This window comes from Spodoptera frugiperda, chromosome 5 (genome assembly GCF_023101765.2).
Source record: "Spodoptera frugiperda isolate SF20-4 chromosome 5, AGI-APGP_CSIRO_Sfru_2.0, whole genome shotgun sequence".
NCBI classification, from domain to species: domain Eukaryota; kingdom Metazoa; phylum Arthropoda; class Insecta; order Lepidoptera; family Noctuidae; genus Spodoptera; species Spodoptera frugiperda.
In genome coordinates, this window is record NC_064216.1 from 8,014,204 (window position 1) to 8,035,674 (window position 21,471).

At 38.5% G+C, this 21,471-nt stretch overlaps 1 protein-coding gene and 1 non-coding gene across 2 annotated transcripts; one reads left to right on the top strand and one right to left on the bottom strand.

Moving 5' to 3' along the window:
* The first annotated feature begins 967 nt into the window (after positions 1-967).
* Positions 968-9,064, top strand: LOC118272226 (segmentation protein Runt). Its single transcript, XM_035588587.2, has 3 exons — positions 968-1,827; positions 6,120-6,260; positions 7,934-9,064. The coding sequence occupies exons 1-3, from the start codon at positions 1,380-1,382 to the stop codon at positions 8,581-8,583; spliced, it is 1,239 nt and encodes a 412-aa protein (XP_035444480.1). The 5' UTR covers positions 968-1,379; the 3' UTR covers positions 8,584-9,064.
* Positions 9,065-20,172: 11,108 nt separating this feature from the next.
* On the bottom strand, positions 20,173-20,291 carry LOC118272288 (5S ribosomal RNA). The gene has a single exon (XR_004783350.2). It is a non-coding gene; the product is annotated as a 5S ribosomal RNA (ribosomal RNA).
* Between the last annotated feature and the right edge of the window lie 1,180 nt (positions 20,292-21,471).

Here is a 21,471-nt window from a genome sequence, read left to right on the forward strand (position 1 = left end):
TCACATAAGTAAGGCACAAACTTTAGTTCGGTCGACGCGTGCATTACCGCGCGTGACTTTCACGGAAAGCGCGGGAAACTCACGAAAGTTCGTCACAAGTTTTCCGGCCCGCCCTGGCCCCGCCCCCTCTCGTGTTGTCCCCCTCGCACGCCGCGGTCTCTCTCTCACACCGCAACACGGCGGCTAACCGCACGCGGACGCGGCCCGTATCAACTCTTTATACACGAAATTTTTTACTTCTATTTGAATTCTTAAAATCTTTGATAACATTAGGTTTTTGTTGGGACTTAAATAATCAATGCTATAGTACAAGAGGTTTAGAATTTTCGCCTTGTTTTAAAATTTTTAAGTTATCATAAAAACTTTAAAAGTTCGTAAAAGTTTAGTAACTACACACTTATTGAATTCAAATATTTTTTTCATAACGCAATCTAAAATCCATTTAATACTTTATAATAATAAGTAGATTATAAAATTTTATCTCCAATATTCTCTACACATTTGTGTTTCAAAAATATTCAGTTAAAAATGAGGTGTGATTAAAAGTGTCAGTCAAAACCCCTGTCATCAAAATTCCTCGCGTGCTTTAGCGAAAATGAAGTGCCACCCCGCGAGCGGCGCCGACTCCAAACATGAAAATCATAATTTTTCATGAGCTCGTTGATAGGTTTTCGCGCCGGCCGCGGTTTCCCGCCGCCCCGCGGCCTAATTACCGCCGCCTCGCGATACGTCACCGCGGTGATTCAAAAAAATCCACCCATCCCTCTCCCACTAGGCGGCGGTGAGCGCCGGCGTCCCACTCCAACGAGCATTTTTATAAAAACGCAGACACCGACCGCGGCCGTCCCGCTCGTTCCCGCCGCGACACCGCATCACCCGCACCCTTCGTCTCCTTCCCGCTTTTTACGAGACGTAGGGGCCGCCACCCGGGTGGGGGCGGCGACCGCGCGAACGCAAAATATTGACCATCGGAAAAAGTCGCGTCGTATCACAGTCATCAGTTGAAACTGAGTTCTCGTGAGCACGCGTCCCTTCGCCACGACTTCGGTGCGCGTCGTGAGTCTTCGGCTTGCGGTGTCGGCGAGTCACCCGGCCGCCGTTTATTTTTCCGAGTCCCCCGCCCGGCGTCTTGCCGTCCGCGCCCAACAAGTGGTGTAGACGCTGCTCTCTCCTCGCGGCTCACACGGAGTCTCGCGCTCGTACTTTGCACAACTTTCTGAGCGCTCCGCGCGCACGCGACGCACTTCCCGCGAGTTTGTAAACCGGTCGCGTGTTTTGAAACTTTTACCAAAGTGTTTAGAGACTACAGTGCCGTGACAGAGGACTTCAGTGGCGTGTCAAGAGTCGGTGCGGTGTTCGTACAGGGTAGACTGAAGTCGATGCACCTCCCGCACGCGAGCCCTCCGGCCCCCAGCATGGCGGACGTTTATGCTCATATCCATGAGTACTACCGGCAGAGCCACGGTGAGCTGGTGCAGACCGGCTCCCCAGCCGTGCTGTGCTCTGTGCTGCCTGGCCACTGGAGGTCCAACAAGTCGCTGCCAGTTGCCTTCAAGGTGGTGGCCCTGGATGATGTGCAGGATGGCACCCTGGTCACGATCAAGGCTGGAAATGATGAGAATTCTATGGCAGAATTGAGGAACTGTACGGCGGTGATGAAGAACCAGGTCGCCAAGTTTAACGACCTGAGGTTCGTGGGTCGCAGTGGCCGAGGGAAGTCATTCTCACTGACCATCACCATCAGCACGTTCCCCAGCCAGGTGGCCACCTACATGAAAGCCATCAAAGTCACCGTCGATGGACCTAGAGAGCCCAGAACTAAACAAAGTAAGTTTCTAACTTTCGCAAAGTTACTTTCAAACTTTTTCGAACATTTATTTTTCTCTTTTTTATTATTTTTCTATTTAATAATTTTATTATATTAGTACTAGTATATTTATTTTAATATTTATATATCTATATAAAGATTGTATTAATTTTATTTACTAAATAATTATGTTTCAACAAAATTGCACGCAATTTTTCTAAAAAGGTTTGATGAATATTTTAAAACAATAAATTTTAATATTATATAAAAATACATTAACATTTTGCTTGTTAATTATATTAATATAATTCCGATATTTTTGCAATATCAATATTGTCAGCTAGATGTAGAATGTAAAACTTTAAAATAAACGCAAGAATGTTCGTTTACTTCACCGCCCAAAACATAAAAATTAAAAATAAAATCGTACTTGATCGACCGACATGATTAACTAACACAAAGGATTGAAATATATCACCATTTGTCTGATATCATGGAGAAACAATAAAAAAGTCGAAATCTTTATAAAAACGTTTGTTGGATGCGCGTGCGCGAGTAGCTGGCGCGCCGCCAGTCCACAGAGCCGAGGTCGATTTTGCGGCGCCGCAGCATTCAACCACATTCAAACGAGTTTTATTTAAAAATCTAACATTTATTAAAACGTCAAAATTTTGTAAAAATAGTGCCGAGAAAAATTGTTGGGATAAGTTTAAATTTGTACTGAAACTTTTGGAGATAAAAGCAGTCAATCATTAGGACATTAATTACCTACTCAGTTTAATCCTCACTGCGTTTGAAATTACTGGTTTAGGGAACTTTCTCGAAATAACATCGATTGTCTGCTTTAATGTGTAAGGAGTTAACATTAAGGAGCGTCATGTTTTGACGTGGGGCTTATAAATGGTTATTGGTGTTTACAAGAACACGCTTTTATACTTTCGTGTGCTGTGTAAATGTCTAAATATACGAGTCAATTAATGTAACAAATGAAGGTCAATGTTCATGAAACTTTTTTAAAGTTTGTTGCATTATACTGTTCAGTATTTATTTCGTGACGGCGAATTGTCTTTTATGTTTCTACTCCACAAAATAAATATGTTTATCGTAACAAAATTTGCTATTCAAAAATGCTTTCACGATACTACAATCAATAAAATGATCATTGCCAATAACGTAACTAAACAACCAATGATCAAAAACAACCAATGAAATCAAACCGAAACTACTTTTCAATTAGAACTAGTCATTGAGCCACGCAAAAAATCTACCGCTAATTCAAATAGACAATAAATAACAATCAAAGTGAAGGAATAAAGCGAATCAAACAAGCGATACATTTAGTTAGTGATGCGAGCAATCAACAAATTAAACTGAAATCATAATGTTTTCACACCACAAATCTATTTTAGATGTTACAACGTACCGAGACGTCTGTGTAAACAAACAGTTGCGCCCAAACTTCAACCAATAATAAAAAGACAGTATGCGGAAAAACTAACATCCTTGGACCATAAACTTCAAAGGCAACCAGTTAATAAAGCGATCAATGGAGCTGTCTTAATGACCGTACGCTCTAATTAACATGTAGTTAGTAAAATAACTAACATTTAGACACATTATGAAAGTACATAAATCGTTCTTGACGTGGCTTAGCGTCGGATATATTTAGTATCGGTTTTAGTGCGGATATAAAAATTACATATTTCGCATCACTAGATTTTTGACGAAAGTCGTACGTAGGTATGCGAAACATAATTCAATGTTTTTGAATAGCTAAATAAACCCAATGTTATTTGGATTGTCAGAATAGAAACTAGGGCGAAGTTCATTAAAAGATACATCTGTTTAGGTAATTAAAACGCACGTGTCGAAAAATACGTATGTATGTGCGATATTTTATTGATGACACAGAATTTGCAAACAACGAATATCATTTCAAACTTGTATCTGTAATCAGGATGGCGGTGTTCTAGAACACAATTTAAATATTTAAAATAATTGAAGCGTGGAAGCCAGTCGGCTCGGTACGTTGGTATTACCAGTATAGTTGGTGTAGGAGCGGCCAGCGGTTACCAAGTTCGCCGGTTCGGTGGCTGTAACAGATGTAAACAATCTCGGGCCGCGTCGTAAAGTCCCGTTTGATCTCCCCGCCTGCACCCCGACGCCGGTGCCTCTAAAATATGGATTTTATGTCTATGCTAGCTGCTAAAATACCACATCCATAGGCAGTGACCCTCCTAATCACCCGGCTGGGAACCTTGTTGATATTACCAAACGACTTGCGGAAAATTTAACTAAAACTCATTGAAACTACTTGAGGAGTTTGCTCGTATAGTTCCTTCCAACCCACAGATTATAGACCTAATCTTAAATATCCTCTACTAAACTGAACTAGTGTTAATACTTCTAAACGTCCTCCTTGAGTCCTTAGACTTGTTTTGAGAGTCTCGCGAAGTACCCACACTTAATATTAAGATACTCTTTGCTGCTTAAATACAACATCGCATGTCTTGTTCAACAGTTCCTTATTTAGATCATCAACTGATAGCAGTAAATCGCCATAAACACAGACAATTAAACGAAGACGTATATAATGCGGTGTTAGTTATGGGGCACCGTCGCCACCCTCCGAATTATGAGCCATAACTCTGATTCCATTTATTCAGGAGACTCCTTAACATTAATTTACGAGTGACACGCCACTCGCATCTCATCTTGTCGAGATATTTAACGCTCATTCTGACACTTATATGTCGTACGGTCCGTTTATTGTCCGGAGCGGTACGGATTCGGCCGCGACGCGTTTTGATCCGGGCCACATTCTTAACCATTGTACATTTTTAGGTCGCCGGTGATTAACGGACGCAGAAATAACTTTATAGATTTAACACTTTCACGATGTGAGTGCAGTATTTTTGTTTGATTCGAAAAGCTGAATGTTATCGGATTCCAAGGAAAGTTTTACACAATTTACGCTTTATTTTTATTGAAGTTTCATGCAACTTACACTGAATCGCAGTTTTCACTACAAACAAAAAAAGAGCACGCCGATATCAACCACAGCTAAAAAAGTCATGCCTTCTGAAATGTCGATGTAATAAACTTAAAATTTTCAGAACAAAGTCTGTGTCGGTTAACGTCCCCACTTACCCGAATTAATATTAATTCAAGCACTCAGTAATCATATACCACTTCTCAACATTAGAAATGCTCTCTTTACCGCGTTAATATTCAGAGCCCCGCATATGCAAAGGGTCGGGGAACTGAATTTAATTGAATACTGGCATTAACAAATGGAGCGGCCCGTTTCCGAGTTCCACATTTAACTTATTATTGTTCCATGATGTCGGAGCTCGACGCTCCTCAGCCCCGGATTGGCGCGTGACAGCGCGACGGGCCATCCATCAAGTTCTTAATTTAAAATGCCCGCGATCTGGGAAACGCTCTCACGAAACACTCGCTAATCTCTCCGCGGAAAGGGGTACGCTTCACACAACTGAACTAATTGTTTCGTAAACATTTTAGTGCGCGATAAACCTTCATCTGCTCACTTGCGTTAAGAAGTCTGCACCATACAATGCATTGTTTAGGTAACGATATAATTAGGCTACTTAAACAAAACTCGCAACAACAAACTTCGAATAACGAGTCGCTAAGAAGCACCGCGTATACAAAGTTCAAAACAAAGTAGACAAAGTGCTCGTAAACAGTTTAATCCGGTAATAAAAGCGTTACACCTGATCGCATCAATTGGGACGTCTCTAGATTGGATTAAAAATGTAATAAAACTGTCTAAAATAGACGATGGCCGCTGTCTTCAGTAGTGTATCGATTAAACAAATAAAAAAAAAACGTTTCGCTATGAAAGGCGAAAGGCAACGTGACGTTGGAGGGTCGTAAAAACGTATGGCACAGAGGAGCCGGCTAACTGCAGTAGTAAACTGGCTCGTTTTGTATACAGAGCCCTTGTTATAGTCGTCGGGCGGTAAACAGAGCGCGGCCCGTGTGTCGCCGCCTTTACGGCCACCCTTTGTGACTTTAGTAGTTGCGGACGTGGCTCAAGACGTTAGTGACCTCGCCACGTCAATATCTACTTAATAAGCCATCCCTGCGATGTCTATGGCTGACAATCCCATTTGGCGGCAATTGCGGGCCCCGGTTGAAACTCCAATCATTGTATTTGACCAGATACGAAAAGTATTTACTGAGTAAATTGGCCTAATTGGTATCAGAAACAAACCAAACCCATCTTTATATGTTGGTGCCGATCGTCTTCAAAACAAATATTAATGTTTTTGTTTGTTTGTTGCAGATTATGGCTACGGTCACCCGGGTGCATTCAGCCCGTTTCTGTTGAACCCCGGCTGGCTGGATGCGGCGTACCTCAACTATGCGTGGGCTGACTACTTCAGGCCGCCGCAAATGCGAGACCAGACCGCCTCGCTTGTAAAAGGTAACGTATTTTTTTATTACTCGTTATTTGAATTGTTACACATAGTTTGGAAACGTATTTTAGTTTCATAGATGCTACCGTTAGTCTGAGAAAAAATGCAAAACGATCAAAAACCCCGCGAACAAAAGAATCGTATTACAAAATCAGTATAATCCGACTAGCTCTTAAACTTCCGATCGGTGCACAATAACGGTATTTGTTAATTTAAAAATTCCCGATTTAGCAAACAGCACTCAAAAACATGTTGCTCGGAACAGTACCGCCCCTCAAGGCCGTACAACGCAAAAGCGGCTCAAATAAAAGAAGCGACTCTTGAACTCTGCAAAACAACACCGGCCCGACCGAAGCAAAACCACCCGCTGAAGTCCGCACCACGGGGGAAAGTGGGGGGTGCTACTAAACGTACAAAAAAGCACTGCCTTCACGTTCGAGAGAGTGTGGAGTCAATTTTATTCCAATGTAGGCGACCGCGCCACCAGCCACTTTTTGTTTCCGACGCTGAAACGCGAGGAGCGATGTACTCAAACACCTACAGACTTTTATTAAACCTACGTAGCAGCACGCTCACAAACGTGAGACGTACTTTGGAAATGTGTAATTGATTTGCTCTTTTTTCATCAGGATATGATGGAAATAAAGCAAAAGACTTCGGATTATGTACTTCCCTGGCGTAGCGTATCGATCAGAGCGCACAGAGATATTACATTACAAGAATTAAGAGTACATTCCGTTCTTGCTCGCGGATACTACTCAAACAATGCTCTGGGCGCTGGGGACCGGTTAACCCAATAAATGCTAATTAAAAATAACGGGCAAAGCAAAACAGAATCAAATTCAACGATCGGGAATCACCTCAATCAGGCACGACGCCGATATTGGCCCCCACCTCGCCAAATTACCCCCTAGTTACGTCCCCTTCCACCCCCGTTGCCTTTTAAAGTGGTCTGCGCACTGCCACTGCTGCAAACAGAAAAAGTACAAAAGAGAAACGAACGTAGCACCACCTCCGAGCTCTTTGTGGCCCAATCTGCGCCTCCGTCGTGTCCTTTTTATGCGCCAGCTTCTCTTACACGCTATCGAGAATCAAAGCTTCCCGGGGAAGAACTTTTTGAACACAGCTGCTAATGAAAATTTCACATTTCGAGTTCTCTTTGTCCGGCGCGTTCGTAGATACCTGTACTTCCTTATCGCGATGCTCTCGGCTTTGTGGAGTGCACACGTGTCCGCTGCAACACCTACACACGTGCCCTGCATCAATAATGTGCCGACAGATACTCTAGCGTAGCAGGAGCCGTATCGTACCGAATTACGAAATGCCGTGTCTGTGTTGCAAAGAACTACGTCGTGTTCAGATAAATAAATATTGCACACCCTCACCCTCCCGATATCGCACTAAAAAAACATCCCTTTCGGTGATGCCGCCTTTAAACGCCTACAGATTGTACATTATCCTTAGTACGATTATGCACCCCCGTTGTTCGGGGAATAGACGGAGTGCCCGAGCGCCGCGGGCCATCCCCAGGGGCTCGTCTCTCATATTACGTCATGTTAGCAAATCTACCAACGGTAGTTTTATGTATTTCAATATTTTTACCATTTGCAGTAACTTTACACCAAATAAAAATCTTTTTTGAGACAGCATTATGCTAACGATTCATTTCTATTGTCAACAGGTGGTCCAGGCGCAATAACTACACCCCCAGTGACGTTACCAGGAGCAGAACTCTTCCCCTTCGCACCAGCGATGGCTAACTTGCCAACAGGAGGCTTAATACCACCTCCTGGTGCGTTCTTACCACCGAATGGTCTCCTTCCTTTCGGTCCACATCCAGCAGACCTAGCAATGAAGTCATTACCACCCGAATTATCACTAAAGAGCAGCATCAGTCCATACGAAGCATTGAGACACTTACAAAGCAACGTTTCCTCAATGGATACATCGAGTGCTAGACTTTCTCCAACAAGCAGTAGACAAAGTGGAAGCCCAAGAAGTATTGCCAATGCTAGCCCTGACAGATCTAAAGCTGATTCAAAATCTGAGGTCAATTCGATGCACGATGCGACAATCACTGATGAATCTGATGAAGAACCTATTGAAGTAGTGAAGTCAGCATTCCATCCAACGCGACCAGCGAATGTTGAACTGCAGGAGATGAAGAGAGTGCAGGCAGCCGACTCTACGGTGGCGGACAGACCACGCGTCCGCAACGAACTGAAGGCACCTTCCCAGCGCAGCGCACGAGTTCTTTCCTCTAGTCCTACTTCTACCAAGATCTCAAACGGCACGATACCGACACATAAATCAGTATGGCGCCCGTATTGATCGAGTAGTGCTAGTATTAGTTTAATATCTGTCGCGAAGATGGATTTGTTGAAATGTGATAAACCAATGAGCTTGTACATAAATAGGAGTTAAAAATCCTTTGATTTATATCAGATATTTATTATTAGATTTATTTAGATTTCTAGATGTTAGACTAGCCGAGTACGGAGTAAATGTTGATAGATTATTTGTTAATTTTATTGCAGATGTGTTCAAGCTTATCTATATGATTATCTCGTAAATACTTATAAATGTAATGACATTCATTTGTAATTTATGTATAATTGAAATTTTAATATTCTTCGAGAAATGACTGATTATTTTAATGTTTAGAAAAACAAATGTATAGTTGTAAATATTGTAAAAGGGTATTTATTAAACGAACGAAATGTACAATAAACGTCTGCCACTAGGCAATGTATAATCGAAGTGTATATATGTATCTAGAGATAACGTGATAAATGAAAATCTAAGAAATTAATACTGATTTTTATTGCTAAAAATACCTAGTAGAATTATTCTTCTGATAATCGCAATCAAACAAATCACCTTCCTCAATTGAAGAACAAATGAATGCACGCACAATGTGTTTGGCACATGTGAATACTGTTTACCGTGAATGTGTATAAACATAAACAGAATATAACGATGCAGGGAAACAGGATGAATCCGATCAACAAAATACATTTTTATTATTCTCTTATAAGGAACATAATATACATTAAAAAAAAATGTAAACGGTACCCCACAGTAGGGTTTCTCATTTATCTTGGATGCGTTTACAAACATACAAGTTCATCATACACATGACACCGAGACCCGAAACAACAATTTGTGAATCACACAAAGAGTTGTCCCGTGCGAAAATCGAAACCGCTACACGTTGCGCGGCAGCCGATCGCCCAGCTACCGCGCCAACCGTGCAATCGAAATGTGTATTCATTTCTCTTCATTGCCGAATATAGACCATTATATCAGTGAGCTATGGCGTTAGGTCTTGTGCTCTTCGTATCCAACGACTGCCAATGTCAGCCGATTAGCGAATATTGTCACTCTGTCTAGTAGGTTCCCTATATGCATAGTCTATATATTTTATATATATTTAAAAAAGAAAATTTACTTAGACAATGAGTACCTAGTGCAGTAGGCAGTGACGGCTGTTAATAAAATAATAATAAGTGTTACACATATTGACTCGTGGCTAATCACATACTATGTATGATATACGTCAAGCTTTGTAGTGATGTCAGAGTAGTATACATTCCTCATCACCCCTACTCTTCCCGCGGGTTTAGGCTGTAGCATAGAGATTGAACCCGCCATCGCTTATAAACCTAGATCTTTTAAATCGCGATCGTCAACCCGTTCAGGCGTGAAGATTATGGCTAACCCTTTTATCTAATGTTAAGAAGATACAGAGTTCATCAGTGGACTGTCACAGTGGGTATGTTGATGTGATGACGACGGCATTATCATAGAATGGTGAATGAGCTAGGCTGCAGTGATTGCTTCCTACCAGGTAAGCTCCAAGCTTGTTTTCAACCTCTGTGGTAATACATAAATTTAACAATGATATCATTTGTTAACTGAAGTTTAGTATAGTTAATAACAAATACAGTTTATGTACAGTATATAGTTGCCGTTGACTTTGAAAATTCGTTGTATTTTAAATGGGTACTTGTAGTATTTGTCTCTTCATACTTTACGAAAGACATTTTAAAATTAAACAAGGGCAGGATTACACATATTTGAAAGAATTTATCACCAAATTACACCAGTTAACTTCCATTTCAGACAAAATAGACCAAATTTTAAAACATCTAAAATATTCTATAACACAAACAACTAAATAAGTAGACAAAAAGCGAGAAGACTGAATTATCACGTAGGTGCGTATGAGGCTGGCGGGTTGCTATCAATTGTGTTTGCTCCCGACTGATCTGGTTAGCTGATTGCAAGCGGTCGCGCCGCTCCTCAAACAACGTAACACCCTAACGTTTGGATATGACCACCGTTATATATAAATGTGTGTATGAAATAAGTCATGTAAAATAATGTGAATGGGTGTCTTTGGATCGTAGTGAAAAGGTTCGGTTTTATTTTTTGTGTGTTAATATCTTAATTACAAGGTTTGATGAGATGTAATTTTATTTATTATTCTTAAATCGATTCTTCACGATGATCTTTCGTGACTTTCTTGCGACAGTTCGTATATACTTGGAGCTGCAGACTGCCTAGCGCGTAATCAGGAGTAGGAACGGGGTGGTTTTTAGTCAGTAATAGTCTGACACTCTTTCCGCCTCGTCCAAGGCGGGAGAAGTCATTGGATGATTTCCCCCCCCCCTCAAAAAAACAACAGTCAACAGAATTAAATGTTCGAATGATATAATTAATGTGTTAAGAACAATGTGTATAAACATCTATATAAGATTTTAAACTATAATCGTTATTAAAATCAACTTCTTTAGTCACAATCAAACCTTTCTTTAGAGTAACCTAATATTTTAGTAATTTTAAACTAATTATCATCTGACCATCACGTTCTAATTATGAAAATCTTTTAGATGCAGCCCTACATTACACACACACAAACACAAGTCCATATATCCATGCTATTTGGTCGTATTAAAAACTTGTGGCCAGACAGCCGCGTCAGTGAATATATTCTGAATTTGAAATTTTGTTTGAGCCAATGCACGTATGTTTTCAATGCAAGTGATTACAGAAATACAGAGTGAGGTTTTATCTGTGTGTTCAGAGTACCTACGTAGAATATATTTTACCGTACTTACTTTAGAATTAAAAAACATATAACGCCGTACCCTAAGTAAGTAACCATTTAATGACTGTGACATTAAATGGTTACTTACTTAGGGAGCAATAAAGGGGACGTGTTGATCTTATGATTACCTTTAATTAACTTTCGTATACAACTAACTTACGCTACTTATTAAGGCGACATGTCACACACACTACAACTTAACGAAGTGCTTAGCAATTGTTTTCTGTACAAAATCGTTACTAAGGAATATTTTAAATAAGCATTAAACGTCTCTGGGCACGGCAAAGAACATTTATCAATGTGTACATTAAGACTAAAACAATACTAAATTCGAATCATCATTCAACTCATGCTCTGTGTGTAATTCTGTGGACAACTTCTCTGTGTTTTCCAGAGAGGAATATCAGGGGAAAATTAACGGCAAACTCAATGAGTGCACCGCCATACTTGTTCATTTTTGTTTTATTGACTATACAAGCATGACATCCTTTGTAAGACTAAAACAAAAGTTCAATTTGCTTGGAGTTCACCTTTATATTTTTTATCCTGTGATGCACCGACGCCAACGTCCATGTTTTAAATCTTCTTTTCTGTTTAACTTGTGTTCGTGAGCTGTATTTATATTGGTATATACCTACGCTTGTAATACATGCTTTTTGATCTGGTTTCAAATATGTAGCGAATTTCTTAGATTTATTAAAGTTCTGATATGTAGTCAGAGAAGTTTAGTTGCAACATTTTAATTCGGAATTGTTTTTTTGTTTTTAACATTTATTGTTTTTTTCTGGATCGCACTACCATCTCACTTTACCGTTTCACTCTCACGGAAAATCTCTTAAAACCCGTAATGTATATGTATATCTATTCGAGTTCGATAATATTTTCAGCGCGAATAAATATTTTCAGCCAGCCAGCATCGCAGCTTTAGGCTGAATCGTACTTACCCTTTAAGGATAAAAGCGAAACAGTGCCTACGTTACGTAAAAATAAAAACGTTTTAATTCTACCGTGTCGCAATGCAGGAACCGCGGCTTAACCCGCCGCTGCCGGCGGCTAGCGCGCAACAGCACATATCGATAAGATCGACATCGCACCTGCTTTTATTGTTTCAACCCGTTTCAACCCGCTCAACGGAAGATCGCCCCAGGCAAAACCCGGAAAAAATCTAAATGGAACCATCCTAAATGTCCATGAATTTATCTCACTGCTATCACTTAGCACCCATTAGAATGTATCTAAAGGTATGTTTTAATTATTTTTGGGACCATTTACGCCTAGGCTCACAGATTTGGGAAAACATAATTCAGTAGGTATACTTCACATAACCCATAATATATGGTCAACATTTTCATCATTAGTACCTATTCGTTCACTGCTGAGAGTATATATTTAATCAACAGCATGCTACTTTATTAACTAGTTTTTAGTTGAGCTCAAAGTTACTACTGAAAACTTCCATTTTGAGTTTCGGTTGATGACAGATTCGGCAATTATATCAACTGAAAATAAGAGCACATAATATAGGCTACAAAAAATAAGTCTCAATTAAAATATTATCTACAAATTCCAATAAACAAAAACATTGCAGAAGAATCCCTAAAATATAACAGACAAATCCCTCTTGTCAGGCCACTCGAAAGTCATGAGGGGCAACAGGGCTATAGTGGACAATTCAGAAAGAAATCTCGCTGATAAAATTTTAATGCCTGTATAAAAAGGCCATAAATTTGATTTACGCGCCCCCAGCCGATGTAACGAGGTAATATCGAAAAATAACATGAGATAATGTTGGCTTACTGAGCGGGGCAGGGTAGGATTAGGCGATATTTGCGAAGGCAGCGGCCACGGGACGCGAACCTCAGCGCCACCTACTGACACTACGGAACAAACAAATTGGATCTTTTACCTCACTAATAAACAGGCTAATATTGTTTGACATGTATTCCTAACTTATGTACTACGTTTTCTGATTAATAGTATATTCTATGTTTGCTATTCAATGTCTAGTGCAATTATCAGATAAAGGATTCCTTTCAAAATCGTGGCACGGATAAACTCAATTTTGCTTGCCTTCACTTACTCTGTGCTATTTTAGTCGGTAACTGTGTAAATACTTCGAATTTGATTTTATATTCTATAAACACAGTGCACAAGAGCACCCGGAGAATATCATCAAAATACATACATAAAAGAGAAGGAAACAATGTTTTGTTTTTAAAAAAACAGGCAGGAGAAGAAAACTTACCTCATGAAACACATAAAATATTCGTAAAGAAAGCACTTGGATATAATAAATTCCTTATTGGTCCGCGGCAGGAACACAAAATGAGTAGAAGAAGCCACTTAAAAAGATTGGCACTCAACGAACCGGCATAATCTATGCAAATTACGTCAAATTAGGAGTCGTCAACACGCTTTGCCTCCTCTGCGTAATTTTGAAGGCAAACCCTCCTTTATTATTAATATTTATTCCGCTCCTTCCGTCCGAAATAGGGAAAAAAATAAATCTCGCCGAAACACTTCGATCGGCTAATGAATCGGATAAATAAATTGGTGCAAACATTTCATATCACGTTGAGATTTCTCGAATATATTCTGAGATTTATGAACAACGTTTATTTCGTGTAATGAACTTGTTTTGAGCAAAAAGTACGTAATTGTTTACAATTTCAAAATCATTGAAAGGCAGTTCCATGATGATTTTGGTTACACATTTGATTGAGTTTTTTTAATTAGAAAAATCTCAGTTAAAGAGCAATACATATTTGGTGAACACAAGCCAAATTCAGAAACATTAAACTTATGCAATTTCACGATACTTATATCTGACGATGCTACAATTGTTATTATACGAAGGTTTTCGTTGGATATTGACCTGGTTTTAATACAAACTGACATATTTTATATGACAGTATATTTTTATTTGTGTATTTTCTATACGTAGAAATACATAAACTAAATCTTTGAATTTCGAAGTAATCCTCATGCGTTACAGATTTGAAGCGCCAATTATATTGCCTCTTCATGCTTAACGACAACTTGCAGTAAAGTGAAACAATTTTTCGATGGTTGTCTAAAGCCATCAAAATATTTTAATCCTTTGGTATCGTTGTTTCCCAGAGATAAGCAATGTACTGCTGATTATAGGATTAACAGTGGATTATGGTGATGATGATGATGATGAACGGCTTAATAGAAAAGTAATGTATTTATGTACACAATGGGCAATGGATTTTCTGTTCTATCGTTCGACTAGCGAAGAAATATTATTTGTCTTTTTTGAGGTGGAAAAGAGAGGAGAGATTCGGGAGAAAGAGAGTGTTAGACTAAAAACCACCCTGTTCCTGCTTCTGCTTTTCGAACCCCAGTAAACCCGCTAGGTAGTCCGCAGCTCCGTAAATATCACCATTAGTGCTTACTATAGACAGTACATTATCAGCAAATTAAATCAATAAAGTATAGATACAAGGAAGGGACACTGATAGTAATAATCGCAATTATTACATGTATCATATACTCAGCTTAATTAACAATGTAACAACATACTCCGATTAATTTATATGATGTTAAAACTTCATTATAAATTCCACGAAACAGATAGTTAATTACTGAATATTGTATTATATATGGACTCCGGGAACTAAATTAATATATTAAAATTAAATAATAAGTACGTTGAAATACGAACTTATGTGTGCAGTTTAATTTTAAATCTCGCTTTTGATAAAGTTTAATTATTTTTATTGAATACTAGCTTCTGCCAGCGGCTTCGCCTGCGGTCCCGTGGGATAAAAAGTATCCTATCTGTTATTCTAGACCATAGTATACCCTTGTTTCAAATTCCATCCCGATCCCTTCAGCCATTTTGATATGGTTTAGTAACAAATATACACACAAACATGTAAACTCAGAAATACACAAACATTCGCATTTATAATATTAAGTGAGATACTTTTTATTAGACGTATCCTCACACTAGGACTTTCACGTGTCGTGGCTTTACAAACACATAAATTCACATACTCGTCACACTCAAACTCAAAAGAAGAAACTTTTTTTGAATCTCAGAAAGAATTGTTCCGTACGGGAAATGAATTCGCGAAACATTTCTCTTGTACCTACTAGTTACCCAGTCACTTCACCTAATATATTTTCAACTTTAATAATAGCTAAATGTTTTCAATGTGTTGCCATATCAGAATATACATACATACATACATATATACATACATACATATGTACATACATACATACACATACATACATATATGTAAATTACAAAAGAACATATGTCAATAAAAAAAACTTAACACTACAGGTAACATTTAAAACTAAGAAACGTACTAACCTAAGAAACGTGTCTTAATTTACCTTAAATAGAACCATTACATCTGTGTGTTTATGGCTCCTGTCAAAACAAAAACACAATCGTATACACCAAAGAGGTTTTTGTTTATAGAAAGTATAGTTACCGACTGTCGGCACCTTGAAAGGGGGCTACGCAATAAAAAATCATAAAATGACCCGAAAATATTGTTTGTATAATAACCGTAGCTAAACAGAGTTATAAAAATATACCCTACACCTCATGAAAGCTACTGGTTTTGTGAAACTTACCTTTGTGGAATCATACCGTCTATTACAATTTTTATATCACTTTTTCTAAATAGTAGGTAAAAGTTCTTACTCATGTTGTTTTTTGAAGCATTCTCACAAAAAGGTTGAGATAAAGTAACAACAAGAGTATTTGATAACTTACTGCAATAAGTTAAATTTCATTAGTAAAGTATTATTCAGAACACGATTACTGAATAAAAATATAAATATTAATACCATGGTATTTCGTAGCAAGACCGTTGCGTAGCGTAGTCATGCTACGAAAAGCCTAAGTGCTACGAATACGCGTAGCGCTTCGTAGGCTTTAAAGTCTTTGAAGAAATTACCATGTATAAGTATGTTCATTTGACTAAACTTATCTGTATATTCAACACAACTCAAAAATGTAGAACCAGTGCCAATACTCAGAATTCGGAATAACAAAAAATGTGTTCCGGGAATCGTACACAGAAGCTCGTTCGGCAACTGCAAGATCAAAGAAACAAAAAGACAATAAAATATCAAGCCTATGTCTTTTAACCAAACAAATATGTTTGTACTGAGGACATCAAATCTGTGCTGTGTATTAGTGAACCCCCTCTTAATAAAATCTCCACTAAAATCTTAACAACGTAATTAAAACAGACGCCTCGAACGACCCAGCAATCTTAGGTCCCGCAACTCATAACCGTATAACTAGCGAGCCACCAAAATCCAACCGGCTAACCCCCGTTGCACATACGCAAATTGCACACGCCTAAATGGGTTTCGGCGTCCATCCACTGGGCGGCTAGTCATTAACTCACGGAAGCAAGTACAGCGGACCAATTTCCCCAACCGGTTGCCAATTAACAGCACTTGGGTACCGACGAACTGGCCGCCGGGTTAGCAAGGCGGTCGAAGGGTTAGCAAGATGTTTGTTATGATTTACGATTGAGCAAAGAGGGTTGGGTCGTTCGGCGCCCATGTCGCGTCTGAGGGTTACATAGTTGTAAGTTTTGAATGTTCTTATATTGTGATAAATATGGAAAGTAGTTGTTTGTCTTAATATTGTGTAAGATTTTGTTTTTAATATTATAAAAAATCAACTGAATTTTCAAGGAATACGCATTATGAAAGTTATCTTGGAAAACGTAAACAATACTATGCTGTTGTCCGCTTTAATTTTGTGGTAGATAATAATTATGTTCCAAAAGTTTTAAAGTTTTACGAAACTACATACTACGCATATAAACTAAATATTCTCTACTAATTTCAGCATCAGTTAAGTTACAACTGGTGCCTTAATAAATAAACATTGACTGAGTAAAATATTTATTATACCCAAATAATAATACTTAATACCTGAAGATTCATTAAAGTATAATTTAATTATATGGAATTTCATTTTAAGTTCCAGCGTGAAACGTTGTTAAAATAACTATGTATTTGTATGAATTTACAACGTAACATTTATCCCAACGTATGCGGTAATTGGGCCCGCTATAAACCTTAATTTACTTTTAAAATAACTTTGAATAAAATCCAACGTGTTTACGCTCGACTAACGGTGAACCTTTTTAATGCAAAAATTTTTACTGTGCCATATAAAAATGTCTTTATTTACTTAGGCAAAAGTCGGGCGCAGGGTAATTGGCCCAAATCGGTAAAAAGTGGAACCCGAAATAGCCGAAAAGTAATGCATTTTTTTACAAATACCTTTCACGGGGACCGTTATATGTTAATAACTTGCAACTTAAATGGGGCAGAAGAAGAAATTGTTGCAAAAACTTTAAAACGGTAACTAGACAATGAAGTTCGCAGTAAAGAAATGCAGTTAGAAATTATTATTGTGTAACAGAGTCATTAACTTTTACCAAAAAAGTGATCTGTAACATCGTTTTTTTAAGTTGGCAGCAAGTCTTTGTTTTTGTAAATATTTAGCACTACGTCATGCAAATTTTACGCTTCTTTCTTAGAACAAATTGTAATACAAGCTTATTGTATTATCACGTTGGCTTTCTCCATTGATCTACCGTAACAAGGAAAGCAGTTTAACTACAAATCATTTTCTGAAAGTACTAGACCAAGTGTAATAAGATAGAGTCCGCATAAGTGTGTTATCTATCAGAGATGTGCAACGCTATGTTGCTGTGGATACGTTTGGCTTCCACCAATCATATTCTTTAGTCCTGGTGGAAACTGACTCAGCTAAGCTATATTTTTATATGGAAAGATGCGTGTTATGGATGCGTCCTATGGATGTGTGCTATGTATACCTTCCCTACTATCGATACATCGCATACTCGAGCTGCGCATCTTCCTCGCACAGCTACTTTGCACCGGCGTATCTTCATATCACATTTTACTCGCACAGTTACATGTCTTAGTATCGGTGGACACAGTCACATAGTTTCACAGCTTAGCTAAATAGCACATCTTTAGTTGAAAAGCACCCTAAGATTATCAATAAACAAAATAAATCTACACCATACTTTCATAATGACACAAACATACTTTATAAAATACCAGAACAAAATTTAAAAAAAGATATTATTAAAAGATAAGACGTGTTAAAAAAGCACGTAGCATCCCGCCCACATTTCTTACCACTCGCTTATGACAACATTTCTTTCACCTTCCATTATTCAATTTACTAACAGGTGTGTAGAATATGAATAGGAACGGTGGATGGCCGCGGATCCTCGCGGTTCGACGCGTTTGCGGGAATAGAATTGAATTTTATTTGCGTATTCACTTAAGTAAGTTACGGGAGAAACATGACTAGTATGAATATGGACTTGTTACAATATTGTTGTTGTTTGATAAAGTGTCATAGATTGGTTTTGTTTTGTTTGTGTGAATTGTTTATCAATAGACATTGACATTTGTTTTGTTTATATTGTTTTATGACATTTCCAGTGACGGACATAGATTTTATCGATCATTGAATTGGACAAATTATTTTTTTATTATTTTATTTTATTTTTATTTTATTTTTATTTTATTTTTAATGCATGCCACTGAACACCGATATTAAGTAATTGCTTATCATAAAATTGCATCCAATAATTGCTTGCCACTTGTAAAGAATCGTCTGTCCCTCTAGTACGAAGTGAGATAATTCCATTATGCCCACTGGTAACAGAACCACGTAATTTTCAGTGTACCGAAAACGAGCCAAATAGATATTTTACTACAAAACGAAACACAACACACAACATGAGCGTAAAAGAGCAACGAATGAAGCTAGCGAACGAATTAGTCAAATAAACACCTACAGGCATAGTGCGCCGAAAACGTACGGCGAAATAAAAAACCGGTCAAGTGCAAGTCGGACTCGCGTACAAAGAGCTCTGTAGATACCATTTCTTCATTTATTTATTGGAGCAATACCTAGACGACAATAAAATCAACCTTTATTGGTTTTTTTAATGTGTGTGTAGTACCTACATATAAAAAAGCGGGATAAACATATATCTTTTCTTTCAACCGTACGTACATACATATCGTCACGCCTTTAATCCCCGAAGAGATAGGCAGAGATGCACATTATGACACGTAATGCCACAATGTACACCCAATTTTCACAATTTATATTGTAAGTCCCATGTAATAGATGGTGAGCCTATTGCCGTATACCGGGCACATTTCCAGACTCCGTGCTATCACTAAGAAATTTTCGAAAAGCCGAAAAAAGTCCAGTAATACTTCGTCCGACCCGGGAATCGAACCCGAGACCCCTTGCCCGACAGTCGTACTTGCAACCACTCGGCCAACGAGGCAGTCAGACAGACGGACAACCAAGTTTTAGGGTTACCAGGCTTCCCTGTTTTACCCATTGGGTAACGGAACCCTGAAAATAAAAATTTTTCGCCTAATACTGTGTGAGTTGCAACGATTTTTTTCCACACACGTCCGCGGCGTACAAATTGAAATTCATTAGTACGCGGGAACGTGGGTACGAGGTTCAGAGGGCGTTAAGGAAAATTAACGAGGTATATATGAATTAACACTCAAACTGCTATCCGACCGATCAATACGACCGGCGACACTTTTTCCAAATGTTTAACTCTGTTCAGCTAAGCTTGGTTAACGGGTTAATATGTTTTTGATCGACTCACTGCGCAGTGAAAATAGATAGGTATGTGGAAGATTGGGAATGCAATAAAGTTAACTTTTCCTTACCTCATAGTTTCAATCGTCAAAAAAATTTCCTTGTATTACCAAAAAGTCAACGTCACGCGGTGTTCCCAGGCGGTCACCCATCCAAGTACTGACCGCGCCCGATGTTGCTTAACTTCGGTGATCGGACGAGAACCGGTGTTTTCAACATGGTATGGACGTTGACGACTGTTGTGACAAAATACCAGTTCTTAATAAGGTATTATAGTTGTATTTTTATTGCAGGAACTAACCTCTTCCTTTACCTAATGTAAAATTATTATTAAGTATACGCTATTATCAAACACATTAAAGACTTAATTCTACACCATCGCCCTCTAGTGGTCACTGAAAGTACTAATTAGTGGAAATATGAAGTTGTTTATTGGAATGCATCAGTTTACCACAATTTTACATAAATAAGTATGAGTTCCATTATGAAAACATCGGATCGAAGTTAATTTAAATTCGTCATTGCTCTTAATTAAGTTAATTAATGATTTTATCTGTTGTTTGCAGATGACATAAAATATTATAATTCAGCGTTTGTTGGTCATATACAATACTCATCATCATAATATTCGTGTCCGTTGTAATGTATAAAAAATCAAGATGAAAAATAATCTAGAATTGTTTTGTTCCTGAAAACGTAATTCATTTTGAAACTAAGATAAAGATTAACTAGTTTTAATACAAAATACAACTTTTCTTCGTAAAAGTTTCCATTGTCATTATAAATACCCCAATCGCTTTCGATCACGGTAGCCAGTCTGTCTAACTAGATAAGCCTACTACGCAGAAGATATTTTGGTGCAAAAGAGTGGGCGCAAACAGAGGTGCACTCTCGGTTACCTCACTCTTTGAATCCAACACAACCGGAGAGAGGACAGGCACAGAACCAACGGCTTCATGTGCTTTTCGGGCACGGGGATGAATCACCGCCAAACTTCCTAACTCCGGGCTAGTAATGGTTATTTTACTCAGAAAATGCCGGCGCGTATCAAACCAGCAATACGTTGCACAGCAGCCGGTCACCTAACCACTGCGCCAACCGTGCAGTCAGGCACCCATTATCATTATTATTGCTTAGATTGGGAATGCCTGTTTTTATCAAACATTCTGGGGGTATATTATAAAACTTAACTTCTTTAGCTTCTTAATAACACCAATTTGTATTAAAAACCAAAACAAGAGTATCAACAAATCGTTAAATTGCACGACACGTTAAAGTCAAAGGATGATCGCAACAAGATTACGGCGACAAAAAGAATCCGAGTCGCACGGTGAATGGGGGCCCTTTAATCTATACAAATCCTTCCCTAAATAGCTAAGATGGTGCATAGACGGTGCGGATTAAGAGCGACTTT